Source organism: Hipposideros armiger, unplaced genomic scaffold (assembly GCF_001890085.2).
Source record: "Hipposideros armiger isolate ML-2016 unplaced genomic scaffold, ASM189008v1 scaffold_1138, whole genome shotgun sequence".
In the NCBI taxonomy this organism is placed as follows: Eukaryota; Metazoa; Chordata; class Mammalia; order Chiroptera; family Hipposideridae; genus Hipposideros; species Hipposideros armiger.
In genome coordinates, this window is record NW_017732488.1 from 380,610 (window position 1) to 403,498 (window position 22,889).

At 41.7% G+C, this 22,889-nt stretch overlaps 1 protein-coding gene across 5 annotated transcripts; it reads left to right on the forward strand.

The window, feature by feature from the left end:
• The first annotated feature begins 40 nt into the window (after positions 1 to 40).
• Positions 41 to 20,294, forward strand: ZNF558 (zinc finger protein 558). 5 transcript variants are annotated; one of them, XM_019632416.1, is made up of 9 exons: positions 41 to 211; positions 966 to 1,052; positions 1,782 to 1,810; positions 7,651 to 7,772; positions 8,660 to 8,745; positions 9,293 to 9,419; positions 15,751 to 15,846; positions 16,338 to 16,420; positions 16,946 to 20,294. In XM_019632416.1, exons 4-9 carry the CDS (start codon positions 7,751 to 7,753, stop codon positions 17,726 to 17,728), a joined length of 1,197 nt encoding a protein of 398 aa, XP_019487961.1. In that variant the 5' UTR covers positions 41 to 211; positions 966 to 1,052; positions 1,782 to 1,810; positions 7,651 to 7,750; the 3' UTR covers positions 17,729 to 20,294. The 5 variants fall into 5 exon arrangements, with proteins under 5 accessions (XP_019487961.1, XP_019487959.1, XP_019487960.1 ...); XM_019632414.1 differs by lacking the exon at positions 1,782 to 1,810; XM_019632415.1 differs by lacking the exon at positions 1,782 to 1,810 and having other exon boundaries at positions 41 to 184.
• The last annotated feature ends 2,595 nt before the right edge of the window (positions 20,295 to 22,889 follow it).

The following is a 22,889-nucleotide window of genomic DNA, read 5'->3' on the forward strand; positions in this document are numbered from 1 at the left end:
CGGCCCGCCCGTGACCGGAAACCGCTGTGTGGAGCCCCGAGTCGAGACCGGAAGTGGAGACGCAGGGAGGCGCCGTGGAGGTTGTCGTGGGTGCCTTGCTGCGCTCGTCGTGTGTACTGTCTTCTCTGGGTGGGACTTCTGCGTTCACGTGGTACGTTTGGCTGCCGTGCGAGAGGAGGACTCGGTGAGCTGCCTGTAGCCCGGGACACCGGTAGGAGTGCAGGGAGGGGCTTGGGCTGAGGGCATCCCCAGTCACGTCCCGGCGACCCACCATCTCTACCAGGACCCCGTTTCCTCGCCTGGGCTGGTCCTTCAGGCCGGCCGGCAGCTGCTGTTACCTCCCAGCTCTGAAGGCCGCTGGCCCTTCTTCAGCGCGCCCCTCCCCCCCATCACCCTCACCCCGTTGATTTTTGCCCTTAGGGGACTTTTAGCCTTGTCTGGGTTTGGGTTGTTACAAATGGTGGGGGAGGGATGCTACTGATATCCAGAGGGTGAAGTCCAAGGATGCTGCTGCTTAACGATCTACAATGCACAGGACAGCTCCCCAAACAAAGAATTACCCGGACTCAAATGTCAGTAGTTCTGAGGTTGGAAAACCCTGCTGCAGGGCCTTAAAATCTCTGAGGCCCTGAATGAACTGTGGATATTGTTTAAAAGTCAGCCGAGTCACTTATAGGGCCCCCAAGTGACAAGCCATAGTTAAAGTGTCTGGGGTCATCCAAAACTCTTTTTGCAGCTAAATGAGTTGAGCAAGTCATTTGCACACAGCATGAAGATGCTTTCTCGCACTTGGAGAGCAGATGGCTGATGGGAATCAGGGAAATCCAGTCACAGCCAACAATTACATGTTAATCAGTAAATACAAAAAAGAAAAGTGAATGGGTGGCCTTTCCATTCCACAACTGTAATATGCCCTAAAAAAGCTTCAAAAGCAATATTTGTGCCTTTTTTTTTTCCCTCCTCAGACAAGAAAAGCATCTCTGGAACTCAGGTTTGAGTTGAAACCAGCCCGCAGGCTCGCCTTTCCTCACTGAAGATTTCTGTGTGACCAGGTGAGGACTGTGTGGAACTTCTGACCACAGGTGACAGCTGCCTTTGCTGTGCAGAAAAACTGCTCATGGGTTTTCTTGAGCTCAGATTGTAAACACAAGGAGTCGCTAAGAGTGAGAGACGCTTAAGAAAAATTATTTATATTTGATGGATTATATTCAAGGGAAAGATAGCAAGGTGGGTGTGGCTATGTGTGTGTAAATAATTCAGTAAATACAGTTATATGCAAATAAGCACACATTAAACAAACATGTAAGTAACTATATATGTGTAGCAGTATAGAAATATATATTTACTCACATTCCATAATACTAAAAACTTTAGGATTTTATATACAACTGTAAATATATAATTTTTTTACATGTATATGAAGTATATTACAAGTCATCCCCAAAAGACTAACAGGGCTACTCAGCAATGTCCCTCAGGCCTGTTCAAGTTGACTTCCAAAGCCCTATAACTCCTCCACAAAGATTCAAAATATAGGGCATCAGGGGGAAAAAATGATTTGAACTTATTTATATTAGTAACCAAAATTTCAAATAAAATTGACGAGCAACCAGATGTATTTTGAGCAAGTAGAGTTTTTAAAATGAGATTTAAAATCATTTAGAGGAATATTAAGCAACAACTTGTAGATTGAAGGGTAGGGCATTAGTTTCCAAAGATTATCCTCCACAACTTGCCTTTTGATAGGAATTAATTTTCTTAAAACTTTTCTGAAATAACAGCCCGATGATTCGTGTTGCAGAGAAGCATGGTAAGTAATTTTATATTTAATTGTTGGGTTTTACTAATTTGTGTGTGTGTGTGCGCGTGTGTGTGTGCGCGCGCGCGCGCGTGTGTGTGTATGTGCGCATGCACGTGCCTTTTTCATTAACTTCCTGTAACATTATTTGAGGGGAATATTTGTTTGTTATGCAGTAGATATTCTTTGAGTGCACATGTTAGGGTGCACAGCCATCCTCATTTGTTCGGGACTGAGGGGTTTGACAGGGCACAGGACATTTGGTGTTCACACCAGGACAGTTGTAGGCAAACCAGGATAGTTCATTATCTCCATAAGCCAGGCCTTGGGCCAGATGCTTAGGGACCCTGGAGACCCAAACAGACCATGGCCTGCCTCCGCAGAGTTTACATTCTAATAGGGAAGATGACTTTTAGACAATTACATAAGTGATGTGGGAGCTTGGCACAGAGGACTCAACCTGAGGGAACAGGAAGCCCTCTTGAGGAGGACTGATATTTAGCATGAGAGCTGAAGTTGGGACTGGCTTTAGCTAGTCATAGGACCAGACTAGAGTGAAGATGTGGGAGTATGTTTAAGAGAGCATGTCAGGCAGAGAGAACTGCATGAGACCAACTCCCAAAGCAGGAGAGTCTTGTGTGCTCCATGAACTGGGAAGACACGGATGGCTGATGCCAAGACAGCAAAGTAAGGAAGGGATACGAGCCATACTGGACAGGTAAGCAGGCAGGGCCAGATCAGGCATTACTTTGGACTCTGTTCTCAGGCCTGTGGGCACACACTGAAGAGATGTGAGCAGGATGGCGTGGTCAGCATTTGTGTTTTGCATGTGGATTAAAATGGACTTCAGGATAAAAAATGAGGACTTAAAGGGAAGATAGGAGGTGTTAGGAGAAGCTTAGGAATAAGATGGTTGTTCCCTAGACCTGGATAATGGCTGTAGAGGAGGGAAGAAGCAGAAAGAAGAGACCTTAGAGTTTCGAAAAAAGAGAATGTAACAATGCTTTCATCATGCGTGCGTTTATTTGGCAGATAGCACAGAACACTTACTGTGCTCCTAGCTCCTGTCTGTGCAAACCTGCAGGCACCGCCCTCACCCAGGTCCACGTTTTCACCCCACTCTGCCACTCACAGGCCCTCTCCACATCCTAAAGGAAGTCAGGCCTGAGTATGTCTAAGGCTTTTCTGTCCCCCACTGTGGCCATTAGCCACATGTAACCATTCAATTAAACCATTGAAAAATACAATTAAAAATTCATTCTCTCAGTCCCACTGGCCTCATTTCAAGTGCTCAGTAGCCACATGTGGCTAGTGGCTACCGTATTGGACACAGCAGAATTATAGACCATTTCTGTTATCACTGACAGTTCTGTTGGGCAATACTGGTATTGAGTGGCCGTTTCACTGTGACTCTCCCATCACCATCATATCCAAGAGGGGACAGGAGTCTCTGAATCTGTAACCTGAACAGAGCCCCCTCCTGTCCTCATGTGAGACTTTAGCTGCCAAAAGACCTTGCAGCGGTACTTGGGGCCTGAGAGTGTCCCAGGCACCTTCTCAGCTTCCTTTCCTCTTGAGGCTCTGAGCTGGCTGGATCCCAGCCCTCTCGCCACTCAGCTCAGTAACCGTGATCATTCCTAACTGCACACTGGTCCTGGTGGGGACAGGAGCCACCCTCCACCTGCAGCAGGTAGGGAAATTCTGCTGCAGTTGTGTGGGTCCTGGACGCACACCAAAGCTCAGGGAGGGTTTGATATGAGAGGCTGTATTAATTTTCTATAGCTGCTATAACAAATTACCATCAATTTTGTAGCTTTAAAGCATTGCACATTTATTGTCCTGCAGTTCTGGAGTTCAGAAATCCTAAATGTGTTGGCAGGGCTGCATTCCTCCTGGGGGCTCCAGGGGAGAATTCCTCCCCCCGCCACACACACCTTTTCCGTCATGTAGAGGCCGCCTGCATTCCTTGACTGCTCTTTTCATCTTCAGAGCCAGCAGTGTAGCATCTTGCAATCTCTCCCTCTTGCTGTCCTTTCCATCATCACTTCTCCTTCTCTCATAAGGACCCTGTGATGACACTGGGCCCACCTGGAAAATCCAGGATCATCTCCCCATCTCCAGATCCTTACCTTCAGCACATCTGCAAATCTCTTTGCCATGTGAGTAACGTATTCACAGGTGCTGAGGAGTAACTGTGGACATCCTGGGGGCGGGGCATTAATCTGTGTACCAGATAGGCCCAGGAGTCAGCGACTCCCTAGAACTCTGTTTTACCTGGCTCACACTCACTCTTAGTGTCGAATATTCCTCTCCCTGCACACACTCACACCCTTTATTCCTTTTGTCTTCTGAGTGCAGGGAAGACACAGAGACCTCAAGAAGCTAGATTTTGGAGTTACATTTTATTCTGTAATTCCAGAGAAAGGAGGTGTTCCCTTCTTATTAAAAAAGGAAACATTCTATGTATGCTGGTTTGTATAAAATACCTTTTTTTTCCCCTTTATTGGAGATAAGAATCTCTATCAATACCTGGAAATCTTCTGTCTTTTTTTGGCTATATGTTTCTTCATGATGTGGGTACCTGCAACTGATTGAATTAATTCCTTGTTGGTGGTAATTTGTATTGTTTCCAAACCTTTGAGATTATCGATAAGGCCATGTGAATACTCTCACTGTTTTGTGCTGGTCTCAGCCTACTGATAACCAGTGTTGTGGCTGGACCAGCCCTTGTGGCTCTGATTATGACTGCAAGATGCCCTTCACCATTAACCATCACGAAACTGAAAAGATACAGATTGATTACTTATAAGACCTGGAAAGCACACCTTAGGCTAAAAGGGAGGTCACAGGTAGAAAGAGTGTGTGGGCCTGGGGTTCTGTTTTTTGGGGGGTATAGTGTGGGGGCCTAAGAGTTCATGGGTTTACTCTTTTTTCTTTAACTTTTATTTTTTCTATATGTATTTCAGGTTTACAAAACAACATAATGATTAGACATTTACACCCCTCAAAAAGTGATATCCCCCTACTGAGTCTTTTACCCCTCTGAAGGGGTAATAGCTGTTACAATACCATTGACTATTCCTTATGCTGTACTTTAATCATAGCTGACACTCAATACTATTTTACTTCAGCTTCAAGAGTACAGCGCAGTGGTCAGGCATCTACACAATCTATAGAGGGATACCCCTGCTAAGTCCAGTGCCCATCTGACACCCTACAGTCTTTACAACATTACTGATTATATTCCCCATACTGTATTTCACAACCCTGTGACTATTTTGTGACTATGAATTTATACTTTCTAATCCCTTCACCTTCTCCCCTATTTCCCAACCATCCCCTCCCACCTAACAACCATCAGTTTTTTCTCTGTATCTCTTAGTCTATTTCTGTTTTATTTGCTCGTTTATTCTCATAGGTTCACTCTTTATTGGTGGATTTAAAACATAACAGCAGGAATTTAAAGTACAGGAAGAGAAAACAAACAAGTAGTTCAAATGGTCAGTTATTGAAATCAACTAAGATCTCTAAAATAAAGAGCCTCAGTGGGGGAGGTGCCTGGCTCTTCATCTAGTCCTGAAGCTGCCCATGTGTGTATTAGAGACAGCCATCTTTGAGCTGGATGCCTCTTTGAAATGGATGTTGTCTTGGCAACCAAAGCCTAAGTCAGGCACTTACATTATAATAAAAAAACCAAAAGTCAGGGCTTACACTAAACTCATCCATGCCTTTTAGTATTTGTGTATCTTTGAGATAGAGTCTTAGAAATGCAATTGACAGGGAAAGAGTAAATGTTTTTGCATTTTGCTTGACATTGACAAAGTCCTTCCACAGACATTGTATTCCAGCAGTGTATCAGGGTGCCTTTCCATACAGCCTTGGCAATCAAACAAATCACCATGTCTTTGTTGATCTGACTGATAAGAAATGGTATCAGCGTAGTTGCAATCTACATCGCTATTGGTAGTTCTCTATGATAAGAATTGGTAGTGGTGGGAATAAATTATATTGTGATGAGGAGCGAGTGGGATATGAGGAAATGAGACTGAGTGAGAACACTGGCTGTGATGAGGTGAGAGACTGGGCAGTCTGAAAAGAAAACTGCTCTTAGGATAGATTCATTTCACTATTAAAAATACTGTATTAGGTTTAAATGGTGTGAGACTCCGGTAGAGTTTGAATGCTTGAGGGAAAGGTAGACAAGAGATAATAGGTAGAGTATAGGTCCTAAAGGCAGGATGGATGGGACAGAACAAAGCTGCAGAGCCAGCTGCATAGAGAAGGGGAAGGCAGAAGAGAGGAAGGAAACCATGTTCACATTGCCATTTTGGTTGTAAGACAGGAAGGTAATTCCTCTCATGGTGATCACTTTGAGAAGCAGGATGCAAGGCCATCTGCTGAAAGTGAGGGTGTATTTGTTATCTCTCGCTGCATAAAAAATTATCTCTAACCTGAGCCTCTTAAAATAATAATAGTCTGTTCCCGTCTCACAGTTTTTGAGTTCAGGAATTCATCTTAGCTTGAGGGTTCTGACTCAGGGACACACATGATGTCTTAGCTGGGTATCAGCTGGGCCTGCAGTCATCTGAAGGCTTGACTGGTGCTGAAGGTGGTTCACTTCCAAGGTGGTTCTCTTACATGCTGGCATGTTGGTGCTGGCTGTTGGAGGGAGGCCTCAGTTCCTCTCCAGGTGGCTCTCTCCACAGGGCTGCATGAGTGTCTTGCAACGTAGCTTCGCCAGAGCAGTCAGTGCAGGGTGGAAGCAGCGTGCTTCCTAGGACCCAGTCTCGGAAGTCACGTCAACAATGTTTTACTAGTCACACAGCTCATCCCTAATTAAATGTAGGTGTGAATATCAGGAGGCTTGAATTATTAAGGCAGTAGAGGAAGCTAATTACCATAAAGGGAAATGGTGGGGATGTATGTATGAGATTTCAAGAGATTAGAGAACGTGTGATGAGTAGCAAGCTCCATTGACTCACAGAATTGTCCTGCAGGATTGAGGGTTCTTTTCATGTTGGTGACCAAGTTTATCAAGAGTTGAATAATAGTTCAGCTCTCCTGCAGGCTGATCTGCCCAAGTGCTGCCACGGAGCAAGGGATGATTGTAATTGCCTGGCTGGAGTCCTGCAGGGCCAGTGGAAAGGTGGGCGTGGGGATGAGGAAATTTGTGGCAAGGAGGGTTATTGTAATCCAAGCTGGATAAGCATGAATGAGAAGAGAAGGTGGCTGATGGGTAGCAGGAAAGTAGGATAGTAGGTAGACTGAGTTCTTCATGTGGTAGCAGAACACATGTAGTGGAAAAAAAAAAGAGTGAACAAGGTAGAAATTTAGGAGGTTGTGTCAGACAGAGAGAGGGAAATTTCTGAACAATTGTCCTAGATGGTGAAACTCAAGTGATAACAAAACCTGTGGTGGTGCTTGTAGAAATGTGTGGTCAAGGTGGAGTGGGGCAGACTCATAATACAGTGAGGTCTGACTATCCGAGTGAGGTGGGACTGGAGTCGAAGAATAATGGGAGTCAGGTGCCAAAGCCTTGGGTGAATAGGGGTTGTAGTTGGGAAAGTGACTGTGACAACCACGAATGGGAAGAATATGCCCTGAGGCTCAGGGAAGCTGAGGGTTTACAATAGGTGGAGCAGTAATATGGTGGTCATACCCTGCTGGACAGAAGTTAAGTTTTGCCATCACATGACCCTGAGTTCATCATCTGTCAGGCAAAATAAAGGCCCAGTAACAAAGACATTGCATTTTAAAGGAAGACATGATGGGCAGGCTAAGACAGAGTTGTCCTCAGTACCTTGGAGAGGGAGAGAGGCTGTGAATTCTTCCTATTTTCCCATCTCTTCCAGAGCCTTGTCCTGAGTGCACTGTGGGAGTGAGACGGGGTGTCCTGATTCTCCTGCTGCCCTGTTCAGGAAGACATACTGTCTGAATCACGGGATTGTGGCCATGGTTCTGTTCCCCACTTGTGGTAAGTTGTGGGGTCCTAGCAGCTCTCAGGGTCCAGGTGTAAAGGGCCCTGAGCAGGTGTGGGGAGGTGTGGGGAGGGTACAGCAGGTGAGGCAGAAATGGAGCCCAGAGGTCACTGGTACCTAATTCACTGGTTCGGGGTATTTGAGACTTTGGTGGTTTGAGTGTCTGTGGAGATGTCATCTGTGTGGTGAATATGCTTGGAATGTTACCGCTAATTCTTTTCATAAATTTGGTAAAATAACAATAATGTCCCTTAGATTTTCAATTTCCTCATCTGTGAAATGGGAATAATCTTTTCTTCAAGTGTAGTATGATCGTATGACCCTTGAGCCCTGTTTTCTGGCCGTTGGTGACACAGGGCTCTGCTCTGATTTCTAAATGAAAGGGTTGTGTGTGTGTGAAAGAGATGTGTGTGTGTGTGTGTGTGTGTGTGAAAGAGATGTGTGTGTGAAAGAGGTGTGTGTGAGAAAGGTGTGTGTGTGTGTGTGTGTGTGTGTGTGTGTGTGTGAAAGGGTGTGTGTGTGTGAGAGAGAGAAAGGTGTGTGTGTGTATGTGAAAGGGTGTGTGTGTGTGTGAGAAAGGGGTGTGTGTGTGAAAGGGGTGTGTGAGAAAGGGGTGTGTGTATGAGAGAAAGGTGTGTGTATGAAAGGGGTGTGTGTGTATGTGTGTGTGAGTGAAAGAGGTGTGTATGAGAAAGGTGTGTGTGAGAAAGNGTGTGAGAAAGGGTGTGTGTGTGTGTGTGTGTGTGTGTGTGTGTGTGTGTGTGTGTGTGTTGGATATGGCCATTCAGAGGTAGGTGGGGAAGCCTCCAGATATGTGAGTGCTGGAATATAGAATACACCTGGATTCTTGTGACTCATTTATGAGTCATTTCTTCCTCTCCAGTTCAGTCTCCCCTGTACCCAACATCTCAAAAAGGACACCCAGAGGAGGAAGGGTTTGTTACTGGCTTCCTGACAAGCTGGTTACCGGTGAGTGAGATGTTCCTTTTTCCAAATCATTTATGGTTCCTTTGGCCAAAAGTTGGACTTGTTGTCTTTCAATGACCTGGAGCCTCGCAGCCAAATCGGGTCTTCAGGTCCCAGGATCTCTGGTTATCTGATGGAAGGTGAAGGGCTGCCCCAAAAGGTCCGTATATGTCAGTATTTACTACACTACATTGCAAAGCTTTCTGCAGGGTCACTGTCTACATCATGTTCTGCTAATAGTTTTAAAGGGAAGGTAAGGAAAAACATGCTTTTTCCCTAAACTCAAGCAATTGATGGTGACCATTAGGAAAGTATTCATACATTTCCCAAGTATTTCTCTGATTTCTGCAATGTCCCAGGCCTGAGCTCAACCTTTGAGACTGAGGGCTGAGCCCTGAAGCAAACAAGAGCAGAGCTCGGAACTCTGATGCACGAAGTACAACTTCTGCGTTGGCTTCCCTGCCCCCCCTCTTGTCGTCTTGGCCCTTTTTCTGTACAGCCCTGGAGGTGGTGGTCCTTGGCAAAGCCATAACGTTTTTGATGGCTTTAGGACTTAGTGAGGTTCGAGGATGTGGCTGTGGAGTTTACCCAGGAGGAGTGGGCGCTGCTGGACCCTTCGCAGAGAACACTGTACAGAGACGTGATGCTGGAGACATGCAGGAACCTAGCCTCTCTTGGTAAGCCTCGTACCATCCCTGCATTTAATGACTAGGGTAACAAGCCTGCCTTCTTCAATTGAGGTAACATTCATATAACATAAAATTCACGATCTTAACCATTTTAAAGAATACAGTTTAGCGGCTTTGATGTATTCAGTGTGGTGCAGCCATCAACACTAATTTCAGAATCCTGTCATTGCCCCTAAAAGAAACCGACACCCACTAAGTGGTCAGTACCCATTACTTCCCCACTCCCAACTGCTGGCCACCACTGACTGGCTTTCTGTCTTTATGCATTTGCTCCTCTGGATGTCCATCGTTGTCAAGCTTCTGTTCAGCTAGACTTCAGGCGGCTCTCAGTGATGACTGTTCTGTAGTTTAGTTGTCATTTTGATGTGCTCACGGGAAGAGGTAAGCACTGCCTTTACCTGCTCTGTCATATAAACTGGAAGCTCAGTGTTTATTTTAGACTCAGTCTGTTACCTTCCCATCCTGAAACCATCCTGAAAGGCAGCTCGTGTATATAAAAAACTACTGTTCTGAAATATACTCCTGAATCATATTTAGAACATTTAGAACATTTCATATCATTGGATCATAAAACGTGTGATGTTTTATGTCTGGCTTTTAGGCAGCAGCATGTATAAAGGTGTAGCTATGTTGTAGCACATATCAGTTCTTCTTCAGTCTTGTTGTGGAGGATACCGCTTCAGTGGCCCATGTTGGTATTATGATCATTGTGCTCTTCCTGGCTGAGGCAGCCAGTTGCTGGCCATTGGACAGCTGCTCATGGCAGCTCACGGCTGCTCGCGCTGGCTGCCGGCCACTCACGATAGTTCACAGCGGCTCACCTCCAGGTCGAGCTGTTGTTCACCATCTTAGCTGTAGAGGGCACAGTGTCACTGGCCCATGTGGGAACCAAACCAGCAGCCCTGCTGCTCAGAGCTTGCACTCCCAAACCAACTCTTAACCAGTTGAGTCACTCGGCCAGCCCACATATCAGTTCTTTATTCCTTTTATGACTGAATAATATTCCATTTTAGAGATATACCACATTTTGTTTAATCATTGGCTGATAAACAGTTAGGGTGTTTCCACATACTGGCTATTATAAATAATGCTGCTATGAATATTTGTGTACAAGTTTTTATTTAAATCTATGATTTCAGTTCTCTTGGGTATATATCTAGGAATGGAATGCTGGGTCGTATATTACTATGTTTAAGTTTTTAAGAAACTGCCAAACTGTTTTCCGCAGCATCTGCACCAAAATACGAGGGTTCTGATTTCTACACATCTTCCCCAACATTTGTTTTTTTGATTATAGCCATTCACTTGGGTATGAAGTGGTATCTTATTGTTTTGATTTGCATTTTCCTCATCACTAATGACATTGAGCATTTTTTCATGTACTTGTTCACTATTTGTATATCTTCTTTGGAAAAAAGCCTATTCAAATCTTTTGCCCAATTTTTTTTAATGTTTTTATTTTATTATATACTTTACACTGAGTGCTTCAGAAAAGAATATAATTACAATGATTTCAAAATGGAATCTTTGAAGTCAATAAATATCCTTTAAAATTATACTCAAGCAATACCTAGAAATATATGCAGACACTAAGTTAGCTAACAAATAAGTAAAATAATTATATAAACTGTAAATCTCAGGGAAGAGGAACATGCATGATCAGTTAAGTCACTTTGCCACCGTGTTCTTGTAAAAACATGATTCACGTTTGTTTCAATCGTATATACATTCACTCCAAGAGTTAAGTAGACTGCTGATGCTAAGAAGGTAAAACTGTGATCTCTGTGATCTTAAAAGAAAATTCAGTTTAACACAAATTCAAGAAGAAAATTTCAGGATCCTTGATCAGAGGCTTTCGATACTCGTGGCACTATTCGGGTGCACACAAAAGTTCCAGTAAGGCTAAAAAGAGTGTTTCCCATTGAAGATATGATCAGGAAAATGGGCGAACTAGGCATTCTCTAAACTAGCTAACCATCAAGAAGTTACCAATAAAGGATTCATGTTAGTAACTAATCATGCTTTAAAAAACCTTGGCCAATGTTACACGAATATGACATTGAGAGTAACATTTATGAATGCAAGCATAATTGGTTTTTCTCCTTCTATAAATAGTCATCTTTGAAATGCTAAAAGTGAGTTCCAACTGTGGTTATTTTGAGAAGCTGCAGGTGCACTTGCGGTGGTCTACTGACTTACCTTCTCAAAGTATTCTTTGGAAGCAGTCAGATGTGGCTTGATTGTAGGAGAATCCAGCGTCCAGTTTGCCAGGCAGACTTCTCTGTGGGCTTCCACAAACTGGAGCGCCTACACCAGGCGGAGGATCTCCTCCACACTTCGGCCCACAGGGAGATCATTGATGCTCAGATGCCTGATGACTCCATTGGGGTCAGTTATGAAGAGGCCTCCAAGACCGGAGCAACCTTCCCGCCATGGCCGCCATCTTCAGTGCACCTTTTGCCATTTTTAAATTTGGTTATTTTTCTTGTTTTGTAAAAGTTCATTATATATTCTGAATGCTAGACCCTTATTCAAAATATGATTTACACATGATTTCTCCCATTCTGTGGTGTCTTTCTATTTTTTTTTATTTTTATTTTTTTTAGCACAGTTGATATACAATATTATATTGGTCATATTAGTTTCAAGTGTGCAATATGGTGATTCAGCATTTCTAGGTATACTTTATAATGTGATCACCCCACTAATTCTAGTAATCATCTGTACATCTGTCACCATGCAAACCTATCACAATATTATTGACTGTTCCTCTTCACCTTTTTTACCCATTGCCCAACCCTCTCCCTCTGGTAACCATCCCTTTGGTCTGTATTTCTGTGAATCTGTTTTTATTTTGTTAGTTTGTTTTGTTTTTTTGACTCCAATGTACGTGAAACCATATGGTATTTGTCTTTCTTCACCTGACTTATTTCACTTAGCACAATACCCTCTAGATTCATCCATATTGTCACAAATGGCAAGGTTTGTTTTGTTTTTTTCTTGCTACATTGTATTCCATTGTAAATATGTACCATATCTTTATTCATCTATCAGTGGATACCTAGGTTGCTTCCATATCTTGGCTATTCTAAATAATGCTGCAGTGAACATAGGGGTGCATATATCTTTTTGAATTAGTTTGTTTTCATTTTCTTTGGCTAAATACCCAGAAATGGAATTGTTGGGTCATATGGTGTATCTATTTTTAGGTTTTTTTTTGAGGAATCTCCATACTGTTTTCCATAGTAGCTGCACCAGTTTGCAATCCCACCAAGTGCACAAGGGTTCCCTTTTCTCCACAGCCTCGCCAACATGTTATTTGTTGCCTTTTTTTGGGGGGTGGGTTGGGGGATGGGAACAGCGCTGGGGAATTGGGGGAAGGGAAACAGACAAGTTGCTGTCCTTTTGTTCTTCAGTCTAGTTGTGGAGGACGTTGCTTCACTGGCCCAAGTTGGCACCATCATGGCGCTCTTCCCGGGCAAGGCAGATCAGTCGCCGGCTTCTGGACGGCCGCTCACTGCGGCTGCTGGCCGCTCACGCTGGCTGCTGGCTACACACGGTAGCCCATGGCAACCCACTGCCAGGGGCTGCAGCCTACGCCATCGCCGGCGACTCATGGCAGCCCAGCTCCAAGTTGAGCTGTTGTTCAGCATCTTAGCTGTAAAGGGCAGTGTCACTGGCCCTCATATGTGGGATCCGAACCGGGACCTTCTGGGGTCTCAAGCCAGCTCTTAACCATCTTGCCACTCGGCCGGACCATTTGTTGACTTTTTTTATAAGAGCCATTCTTGGGCCAGCTGAGTGGTGCATTGGTTAAGAGCTGGCTTGGAATGCCAGAGGGCCCCGGTTCGGATCCCATATATGAGGGCCAGTGACACTGCCCTCTACAGCTAAGATGCTGAACAACAGCTCAACTTGGAGCTGGGCTGCCGTGAGTCGCTGGCGACAGCATAGGCTGCAGCCCCTGGCAGTGGGTTGCCATGGGCTACCGTGTGTAGCCAGCAGCCAGGGTGAGCGGCCAGCAGATGCAGTGAGCGGCCGTCCAGAAGCCGGCGACTGATGTGCCTTGCCCGGGAAGAGTGCAATGATGGTGCCAACTTGGGCCAGTGAAGCAATGTCCTCCACAACTAGACTGAAGAACAAAAGGACAGCAACTTGTCTGTTGCCCTTCCCCCAATTCCCCATTAAAAGTCTTTAAAAAAAAAAAAAGAGCCATTCTTATAGGGGTGAGGTGGTAATCTCATTGTGGTTTTGATTTGCATTTCCCTGATGATTAGTGATGTTAAGCACGTGTTCCTCCAGCAAGGGAAACAAAAGCAAAAATTAACAAATGGGACTTCATCAAACTAAAAAGCTTCTTCCCAGTAAAGGAAACCATCAACAAAACTAAAAGACAACCTATTGACTGGGAGGATATATTCACAAATGATATATCTGATAGAGTATATCCAAAATATATATGAAACTCATATAACTCAATAACAAAAAAATAAATAATCCAATTGAAAAAATGGGCAAAGGACATGAAAAGACATTTCTCCAAAGAGGACATAGAGATGGTCAACAGATATAGGAAAAGATGCTCTTTCCATTTTCTTGATTGTGTCCTTTGATACACAAAACTTTCCATTTTGGTCAAGTCCAATTTACCTATTTTTTTCTTTTTTAGTTTGTGCTTTTGGTGCATGCCTAAGAAATTGTTAACAAATCCAAGGTCATGAACATTTAAACCTTTGTTTTCTTCCAAGAATTTTATAGTTTTAGCTCTTCAATTAGGTTTTTGATCCTTTTTTGAGTTAATTTTCTATGTGGTTTGCAGAAAGTGTCGACTTCACTGTTTTGCGTATGTGTACCCAGTTGTACTAGCACTTCTGTAGAAGAGACTATTCTTTCCCCATTTCATTGTTTTTGCACCCTTGTCAGAAATTATTTGACCAGAGGCATATGAGTTTATGTGCATTCAGTTCTGCTCCATCGATCTGTCTGTCTTTGTGCCAGTACCACACTGTCTTCATTACCATTTCTTTGAAGCAAGTTTTGATATCAGGAAGTGTGAGTCTCTATGTTGTTCTTTCTCAAGACTGTTTTTGTCTGTTTGGGATCCCTTACAATTCCATATGAATTTTAGGATCAACTTGTCCATTTATGAAAAAAAACAAACTATTGGAATTTTGATAGTGATTTCATTGAATCTGTAGATTGCTTTGGTTAGTATTGTCATCCTAACAATATTACATAAGTTTTCCAAAACATATCCTTTTGTTACTCATTTTTAATTTGATTCTATTGTGGTTAGTTAGGATACTTTGTATGATTTCATTGTTATTAAATTTATTCAGACTTGTTTTGTGGCCTAACATATGGTCTATTCTGGAGAGTGTTCCACATGCACTTGAGATGAAGGTGTTCCTGGATCTATGCTAGGTTTAGGAATATAGTGATGAATGAGACAGACGTATTCTCCACCCTCACAATGCTGTCTGACTGATGTCTTCCCTGTGAACCGAATACACGTATGTTTCTTACCCTGACTTTCTATCTCCATGGTTAAAAGCTTTAGAGTTTCTGAAGTGTGTATTTATGCTTTGGCATGAGCTTTGGGATTACAGTTGACCCTTGAACAACACGGGTTTCAACTGTGTGGATCCACTTATATGTGGCTTTTATCAGTAAATACACAGTTGACTCTCCATATCCTAGGATTCACATCTGCAGGTTCAACTAAGTGCAGCTCGAAAACAGTATTTTTGATCCATGGTTAGGAATTTGTGAATGTAGAAGGCCGACTGTCTGCACTGTTCTACGCCATTTTATTGTATATCAGGGACTTGAGCGTGGGTGGATTTTGGTATCTCTGGGGGTTCCTGAAAGCAATCTCCTGTGGATGCTAAGGGACAACAAGTTTTTGGGAAGTCAAAAGTTATATACAGATTTTTGACTGTGCACGTGATGGCAATTCTAACCTCTCGTTCAAGAGTAAAATGTACAGAGGGTGCCAAAAACAATGTACACACATTTTAAGAAAGTAAAATACTGTATTAAAATTGTAACACTAAATATATACTGATAACAAAAGACGAATACAAGTCCTGTGTATACATTTTTTTTGTCATCCCTGGTATTTATGCCCTGTTACCTGGATATTGAATGTGGGTGCTTGTATCTTTTGAGAGTTAAAATGTTCATTAGAATTGAGGTGTAATTATTCCACTGCTCCAAAAGTCACACTTAGCTATCTCCTTAATTGTCGGCTTCAGTTTCATGGAGTTGTTTGTCACCTGCACAGTCCTCTTTCAACATGTCTTTTCTATTTGATTAGGGTATCATGTTGATAAACCCAGCCTAATCTCTCTGTTGGAGCAAGAAGACAAGATAATGACAGAGGAGAGAGGAATTCTCCCAGGCACCTGTCCAGGTGAGCACCAGGTGGATATGAGTACTTGTGAAGAATAGCTATGGCCAGTGATTTGGGACATGGGAGTATTGCATTAGGAAATGTCAATCAGGGAACTTTGTAAAATGTCCTTCTTTTGATGGAGGTGGCCAAGAACATTTGGTATGAGCTTCCTCTTCCTCATGTACCTTCTTTTGATGCCTTTTTAACTTTCTGTTTAACATCTCAGAGGAGGAAAAAAAGACATCTCCTTTTAAAAAGAACTTAGGTCTCATGAGCTTTTTGTCCACTTTCTTCCTACTTTGCATCCCTGATAAGTCCTTCTTTTGTAAATCTCTGGTCAATCTTAATCCTTCTAGAATCCTTTTTTAATACCTACAATTTGCACACTCACTTCCCTTTCATTGCAGGCCTCCTCAAAACTCTAGTCCCTCAGAGTCTACCTGTCCTCGTGTGTGCACTTTACTGTTTATTTTTTCCATCAACTTAAATTTCTTTTCAATTTGTTTCAGATTTGGAGACTATACTTAAAGCCAAATGGTTAACTCCTAAGAAGCATGTTTTTAGGAAAAAAGGTTCTAATGATGTAAAAACGGTAAGATTAACATGGATGATTCTTGGGTATTCACAATTGGAGAATTCCATGAGTTAGAAAAGCCACAAAATAAACAGGAGAGTCATTAGAGGAAGGTGTCGTTTATATATGAGAAAATGGTGTCTGGAGAGATGCTGTGAAACTGTTGTGAATTTGGAGAAAATAATAAGTTAGCTCCAAACTTGTTTCTTCACTGAGAGTTTCCACAAGTAAATATTCCCTTAAATGTAAGACAATGACTGTTGAATCATAAAGTGGCCTTAAATTTATTTTTTAAATGCTCTGTGAATATGATAGACGTGTGGCAAAGCATGTATCTTTTTGAAATGTTAAGAGCTCAAACTGGTCCAAAGTCATATGTGAGCACTGAAAATAGTGAAAACATCAATTATAATAATGATTATAAGTGATTATAATCATTATAAATTATTATAAAACTCAACAACTCCTGGGAGAGAGGATTTGTATGACAACACTGAATATTAAAAATATTATAAATTATAGTTGATTTTCATCTCTTAACAGGAAAGAAATCATCTTGGAGTGAAGCTCAATGAATGTAATCAGTGTTTTAAAGTCTTCAGCACAAAATCTAATCTTACTCAGCACAAGAGAATTCATACTGGAGAAAAGCCCTATGACTGTAATCAATGTGGAAAATCCTTCAGCAGTAGATCTTACCTTACAATTCATAAGAGAATACATAATGGGGAGAAACCCTATGAATGTAACGACTGTGGGAAAGCCTTCAATGATCCCTCATCCCTCAGACTGCATGTAAGAATTCACACTGGAGAAAAACCTTATGAATGTAACCAGTGTTTTCATGTTTTTCGCACTAGTTGTAACCTCAAAAGCCACAAGAGAATTCATACAAGAGAGAATCATCATGAATGTAATCAATGTGGAAAGGCCTTCAGCACGAGGTCCTCCCTTACTGGGCACAATAGTATTCATACAGGGGAGAAACCTTATGAGTGTCACGATTGTGGGAAAACCTTTAGGAAGAGCTCGTATCTGACGCAGCATATGAGAACTCATACAGGAGAAAAACCCTACATGTGTAATCAGTGTGGCAAGTCTTTCAGCAGTAGTTTTTCTTTTACGGTACACAAGAGAATTCATACTGGGGAGAAACCCTATGAATGCAGTAACTGTGGGAAAGCTTTCAATAATCTCTCAGCTGTTAAGAAACACGTGAGAACTCACACTGGAGAAAAACCCTATGAATGTAATCATTGTGGAAAATCTTTCACCACTAACTCGTACCTTTCTGTGCATAAGAGAATACATAATAGGTGGATATGAATACAGTAACTGGGAAAGCATTCATTGATTACTTAGACCTCAGACAACTGTGGTAAGTCATGCTAGGGGGATGAGTTATCTGTTGCTGCATAACATTATCTCACAATTTCTGTAGGTCAGTTCAGAAATGGCTTAATTTGTAGTTCTGGCTTAGGATCTCTCATGAGGGTGCAATTAAGATTGTCAGCAGGAGCTGCAATCATCTGTGTTTTTATTGCTGAAGAGTCCACTTCCAAAGGGGCTCACTCACTTGCCTAGCAAGTTGGTGCTGGTTGTTGGCAGGGAACCTTAATTTCCTCACCATGTAGGACTCTACACAGGCGTAAGTATATTTATGATGTAGCAGTAGGCTCCCCCTAAAGCATGGTCTGGGGGAGAGCTAATGCCAAAGCCATGTTATCTTTTATGACCTAGCCCTGGAAGGACATATCACTTCTTCCATATTGTATCGGACACACAGACCAATCCTAACACAGTATGGGAGGAGACCACCCAGGTGTGTATAGGATTCGAGAGAGATCATTGGGAACCATCTGTGAAACTTGCCATGAAATCAATGAAGAAAGGCCTTCAGCCTTTCAATCTATTTGATATGAGGTATTCATTAGCCCCCATATTAATTCACTGTGGAGAGAAACCTCATGAGTGCAGTCTAGGTGATAAGCTTTCAGCTTAAACTCACCTTAATGTGCACAAGAGGTTATGCACTGGGGAGAAACCCAAGGAATGTGGTAGCTATAGGAAGGCCTTCAGGGATATCACTAAGGAGTCATGTGACAGTTCACACTAAGGGGAAACCTTATATCAGAATGCAAAAGCCTTCAGGGACACATCCCTTAGAACACGTGAGAAATCGCTATACAGCAACACTCTCAGAAGGAATGTGAAAACCCTACAGCACAAACATTCACATGACTGAGCAAACGTGGTGAGATAATTTGAATGCAATGGGAAAGCCTTAAATGTTCTCTCAGTTTCTAAGTGATGTAAGTATTTATTCTGGAGAGGAAGTCCTGTTAAATGTCATCAGTATTGGAAAGCCTTCCATTTTTCCCCATTCCTGAAGAAAGTGTGAGAACTCAAGCAAAGAAACCCATGAATATAAAGAATGAGGGAATGCCTTTAATGATACCTCTTACATGAGGAAACATGGAAACTCCCTGGATGCAAAACCTGTGAGTGGATTAATTTTAGAAGATCTTGCAGTGATTGCTGTCTTTGTTGACTTGTGAGAACTCATTAGAGGGAAACCCTTGGAATATAATCAATACGAGGATGCCTCACCTCTTCACTGAGTGACACAAAATAAACTGGGAATGAAAATTGTAAGCATCATGAGTATCTAATCCTTAGATTGGTGTATTAGATCATTAATTTTCACTTGTTTATTAGTATAAATATTTATGTCTATAGCTATACCCTAAAGTAAACCCAAAGTGATCTTCCATACTTTTACATGTAATATGTTTATTATTTACTCTTTAAAAATATCAATGCATTGCATATTCAGAAAGATTTCTGAATGTCTCCTGAGTGACTTAGTTTATCATACTGAAACTTAGACTGTATGTACTATATACTTTTTCTAATTTAATGGCATTTTTGTCAAGTAAGTGGACTTTATGATGTTAATTCTTTTTTTTCCTTTTATCCTAGTATGGCACTTACTTTTGGCTTCTTTCCCAATGTCAATTCTCTCCTACTTATTTAAAGAAAAAAAAATTTCTTCAAGTTGTCAATGAGCAGTATTAGAAATACTCAATATTTACATGGGCCCAGAGATGTGTTGTCCTCTGCTGTCCATGCAAAGTAGGTAGAAGTCACTAGGCGAATGTTATCTGGCTTATTTGCTTCACCTGTATTCTATTCATCTTAACTACTTCTCTTGAAAAGTGGGCTCAAGGCCTAGAATTGGAAGACCTATATTTCGGCTAAGATGATAAAAAACAATTTAGCAAAAAATCACAAAGGTATGATCTCCCCAAAAGCTTACAATTGGCTGTGTCAACTCTGGATTGCTTATTCCTAGACTTCTCCTTACATGATTAAAAGTAACCTCTAAGTGAGGAGAACCAAAGTGATGTTTTGCATTTATTTTTGAGGAGGTGATCTGTTAATATCCAACTGAATGCAATATCTAACTGGTAAACCTACTGGTCAGCTTTTATAAATGTTCCATGTTTGTTTGAAAACATTGTAATTTTCTTTTTAAGACAATAATAGACTTTATTCTTGACAGCAGTTACAGGATTACAGAAAAATTCAGTGTAAAGAACAGAGTTCTCATATAGCCCCTTCCACACACAATTTCCCCTATTACTAATGTCTTGCATTAGTATGGAACATTTGTTACAACTGAGCCAATACTGATACATTATTATTAGCTAAGATCCAGAGTTTACATTAGGGTTCACTCTTTATGTTATACATTCAATGCGCTTTGACAATGCAGAATAGTTATACTGCCCTAAAAATCATCTGTGCTCTTACCTGTTCTTCCCTCCTCCCCCACTCCCAACTCTTGGTAACCACTAATCCTTTTACTGTCTCCATAATTTTGCCTTTTCAGAATGTCATAAGTTGGAATCATACAGTGTCTAGCCTTTTCAGATTGGCTTCTTTCACTTAGCAATTTGTCTTTAGTTTCCTCCTTGTCTTTTTTTGGTTTGATAGCTCATTCCTTTTTAGCACTGCATAATATTCCATTGTCTGGATGTACCACTGTTTGTGTATTCATTTACCTATTGAAGGGCATCTTGGTTGCTTCCAAGTTTTGGCAATCATGAATAAAGCTATTATAAACATTCACATACAGGTTTTGTGTGGACATAAATTTTCGATTCATTTGGGTAAATGCCAAGGACTACGTGCTTGGTTTTGCAAGAAACTGCCAAACTGTCTCACAAAGTACTATTTTACATTTCCACCAGCAATAAATGAGAGTTCCTGTTCTTCCATATCCTCGCTAACATTTGGTGTTATTGTTTGGGATTTTAGCCATTTAATAAATGTGTGATGGTATCTTGTTTTTATTTGCAATTCCCTAATGACAATGATGTTGAGCATCTTTTCCTATGCTTTTTGTATATTTGGTGAGGTACCTGTTATCTTTTGCCCATTTTTAAATTAGGTTATTTTCTTACTGTTGAGCTTTGAGACTTCTTTGTATATGTTGGATACTAGTCCATTAGATATCTATTTTGTGAAGATTTATTCCCAAGTCTGTGGCTTGAGTTAGTTTTTGTGTATTCTGTCATTTTTAAATGTAGACTATATGCCCATTAACCCAAATTAATTGTGTTTTTCAATATAGTATGCACACTCAGAATTTTCTCCTCAGATTTATTTAGTGAAAGTCTTCCATTTTGGTTATAAACTAACATCCATTTTTGTAATTCTGTCATTTTTTTCTTCATATATTTTGATGCAATGTAACTAAGCACATACAGGATTAGCTATTTTCTTGTGAATTGTTTTTATGTAGGGGCCATATTTTTAAAGGCAAGTATTTCAGTACATTAATAAATGGTCAAGCATTTATATAGCCTTTTCCATATATTGGGCATTCTTCTGAATCCCTTATAAATATTAACTTTGAATACTCAATATAAGCTTATGAAGTATGTACTATTAATATCCCCGTTTTACAGATGAGAAAACTGGCATGGTACACTTAATGTCACTTGCTTGAGTTCTTTGGCTAGTAAATGGTAGAGCCCAGATTTGAACCCAGACAGTCTGCACTTAACCACTAGCCTCTTAGGTGTTTAAAGAGTGGTAGAAGATAATGTGGTCAGAGACTTGGTAAATCTTTGTCTTACTGGGTTTTATGGGTCATTGTTAGGACTTTTTCTTATATTTTCAGTGAGTTGGTATATCAGACTCCCAGACAACTGACACTCAGACTAGGAAATTTTGAGTAGAGTTTTCATAAAGGGGCTACTCAGAGTTATAGACAGGCTGTAGAAAACCCACAAAGGGTGGGGACAGGGCTCTATTAACACTCCTAAGCCTGACCGGACAAATGCAGGGAAAAGTTATTGAAATCTGGAGATCAAGAGAGGAGATAATTGCATTCCAGGAGCTGAGAGAAGGTCAGGGGTAGCATCCACTTCCGAATTCTACAAGAAATAGACAGGGCAAAACTTCATTTTCCTTTCGTCCTTTTGATTTAATGCCTCGGCTCCCCACTGACCAAACCCAACCTGAAGCCATAAGGTAAGGAAGCCCATTGATGTAGTTCATCTTGACTAACTTTCCTGGATGCAGCAGGATGAAAAAAGTGGATCCATTGGAGCAAATGGAAGATGTCCAGACATGTTCATTCCTTTTGCTTCTTGGACTCTACTCTTGTCAGTTACCTGGGTGGAAAGTTCACATATCTGCCCAGGAATTTCATCAGTTGTACTGTCCTGGGTGCTGCCAACATACTGATATTCCTACCTGTAGCCTATACTAGTTGTATCCACAAGTGCTGTTCATGTAAGATGGGTCATGAAGCTCTTGGAAACAAGGCACAAAATAATCTAAAGGTCCTGGTTCCCAGAGGGGGAACACCCACAAGCAGATGAAGTAAGAGTCCTATTGCACTTTATGACTGCTATGAAACAAGCACACAAGAAAATACACGCTTCTGGCATGGGTAATTAATCTTGTCATTACAGAGGATGTGGGGCTTCTGTTAGACATTGTTAGCAGAGGAGATATTTGGCACTCAGGTAATCCATTGGGTTGTCTCTATATCTTTCCCAAATTTGGCCAATAAACAAGTGTAGCAGCTGTATCCTGAGAAGGACATGGTGACCAGATGTTTCTGGACCATCCCTCCAAGTAAGCCACCTACACCAGCTGAGGTGTCAGGCAAGCATGAAGGGAATCTAAAATGGAAGAGTAGAGGAGTGTGATGCTGTACCTTTAATTGTCAGAGGTATCAATTGCAGCATCAAAAAAAGTTGCCGTCAAGAGCTGTCAATAATTTACCCCAGTGATCTTTCTCTTGTAAGTTTCTCTAGGCAACAAGACCAACCATAATGCTGGGTGCACTTACTTTAAGAAGCAAGTGCAGGCCTGGCCGAGTGGCGCGATGGTTAAGAACTGGCTTGGGATGCCAGAGGGCCCCGGTTCAGATCCCACATATGAGGGCCAGTGACACTGCCCTCTA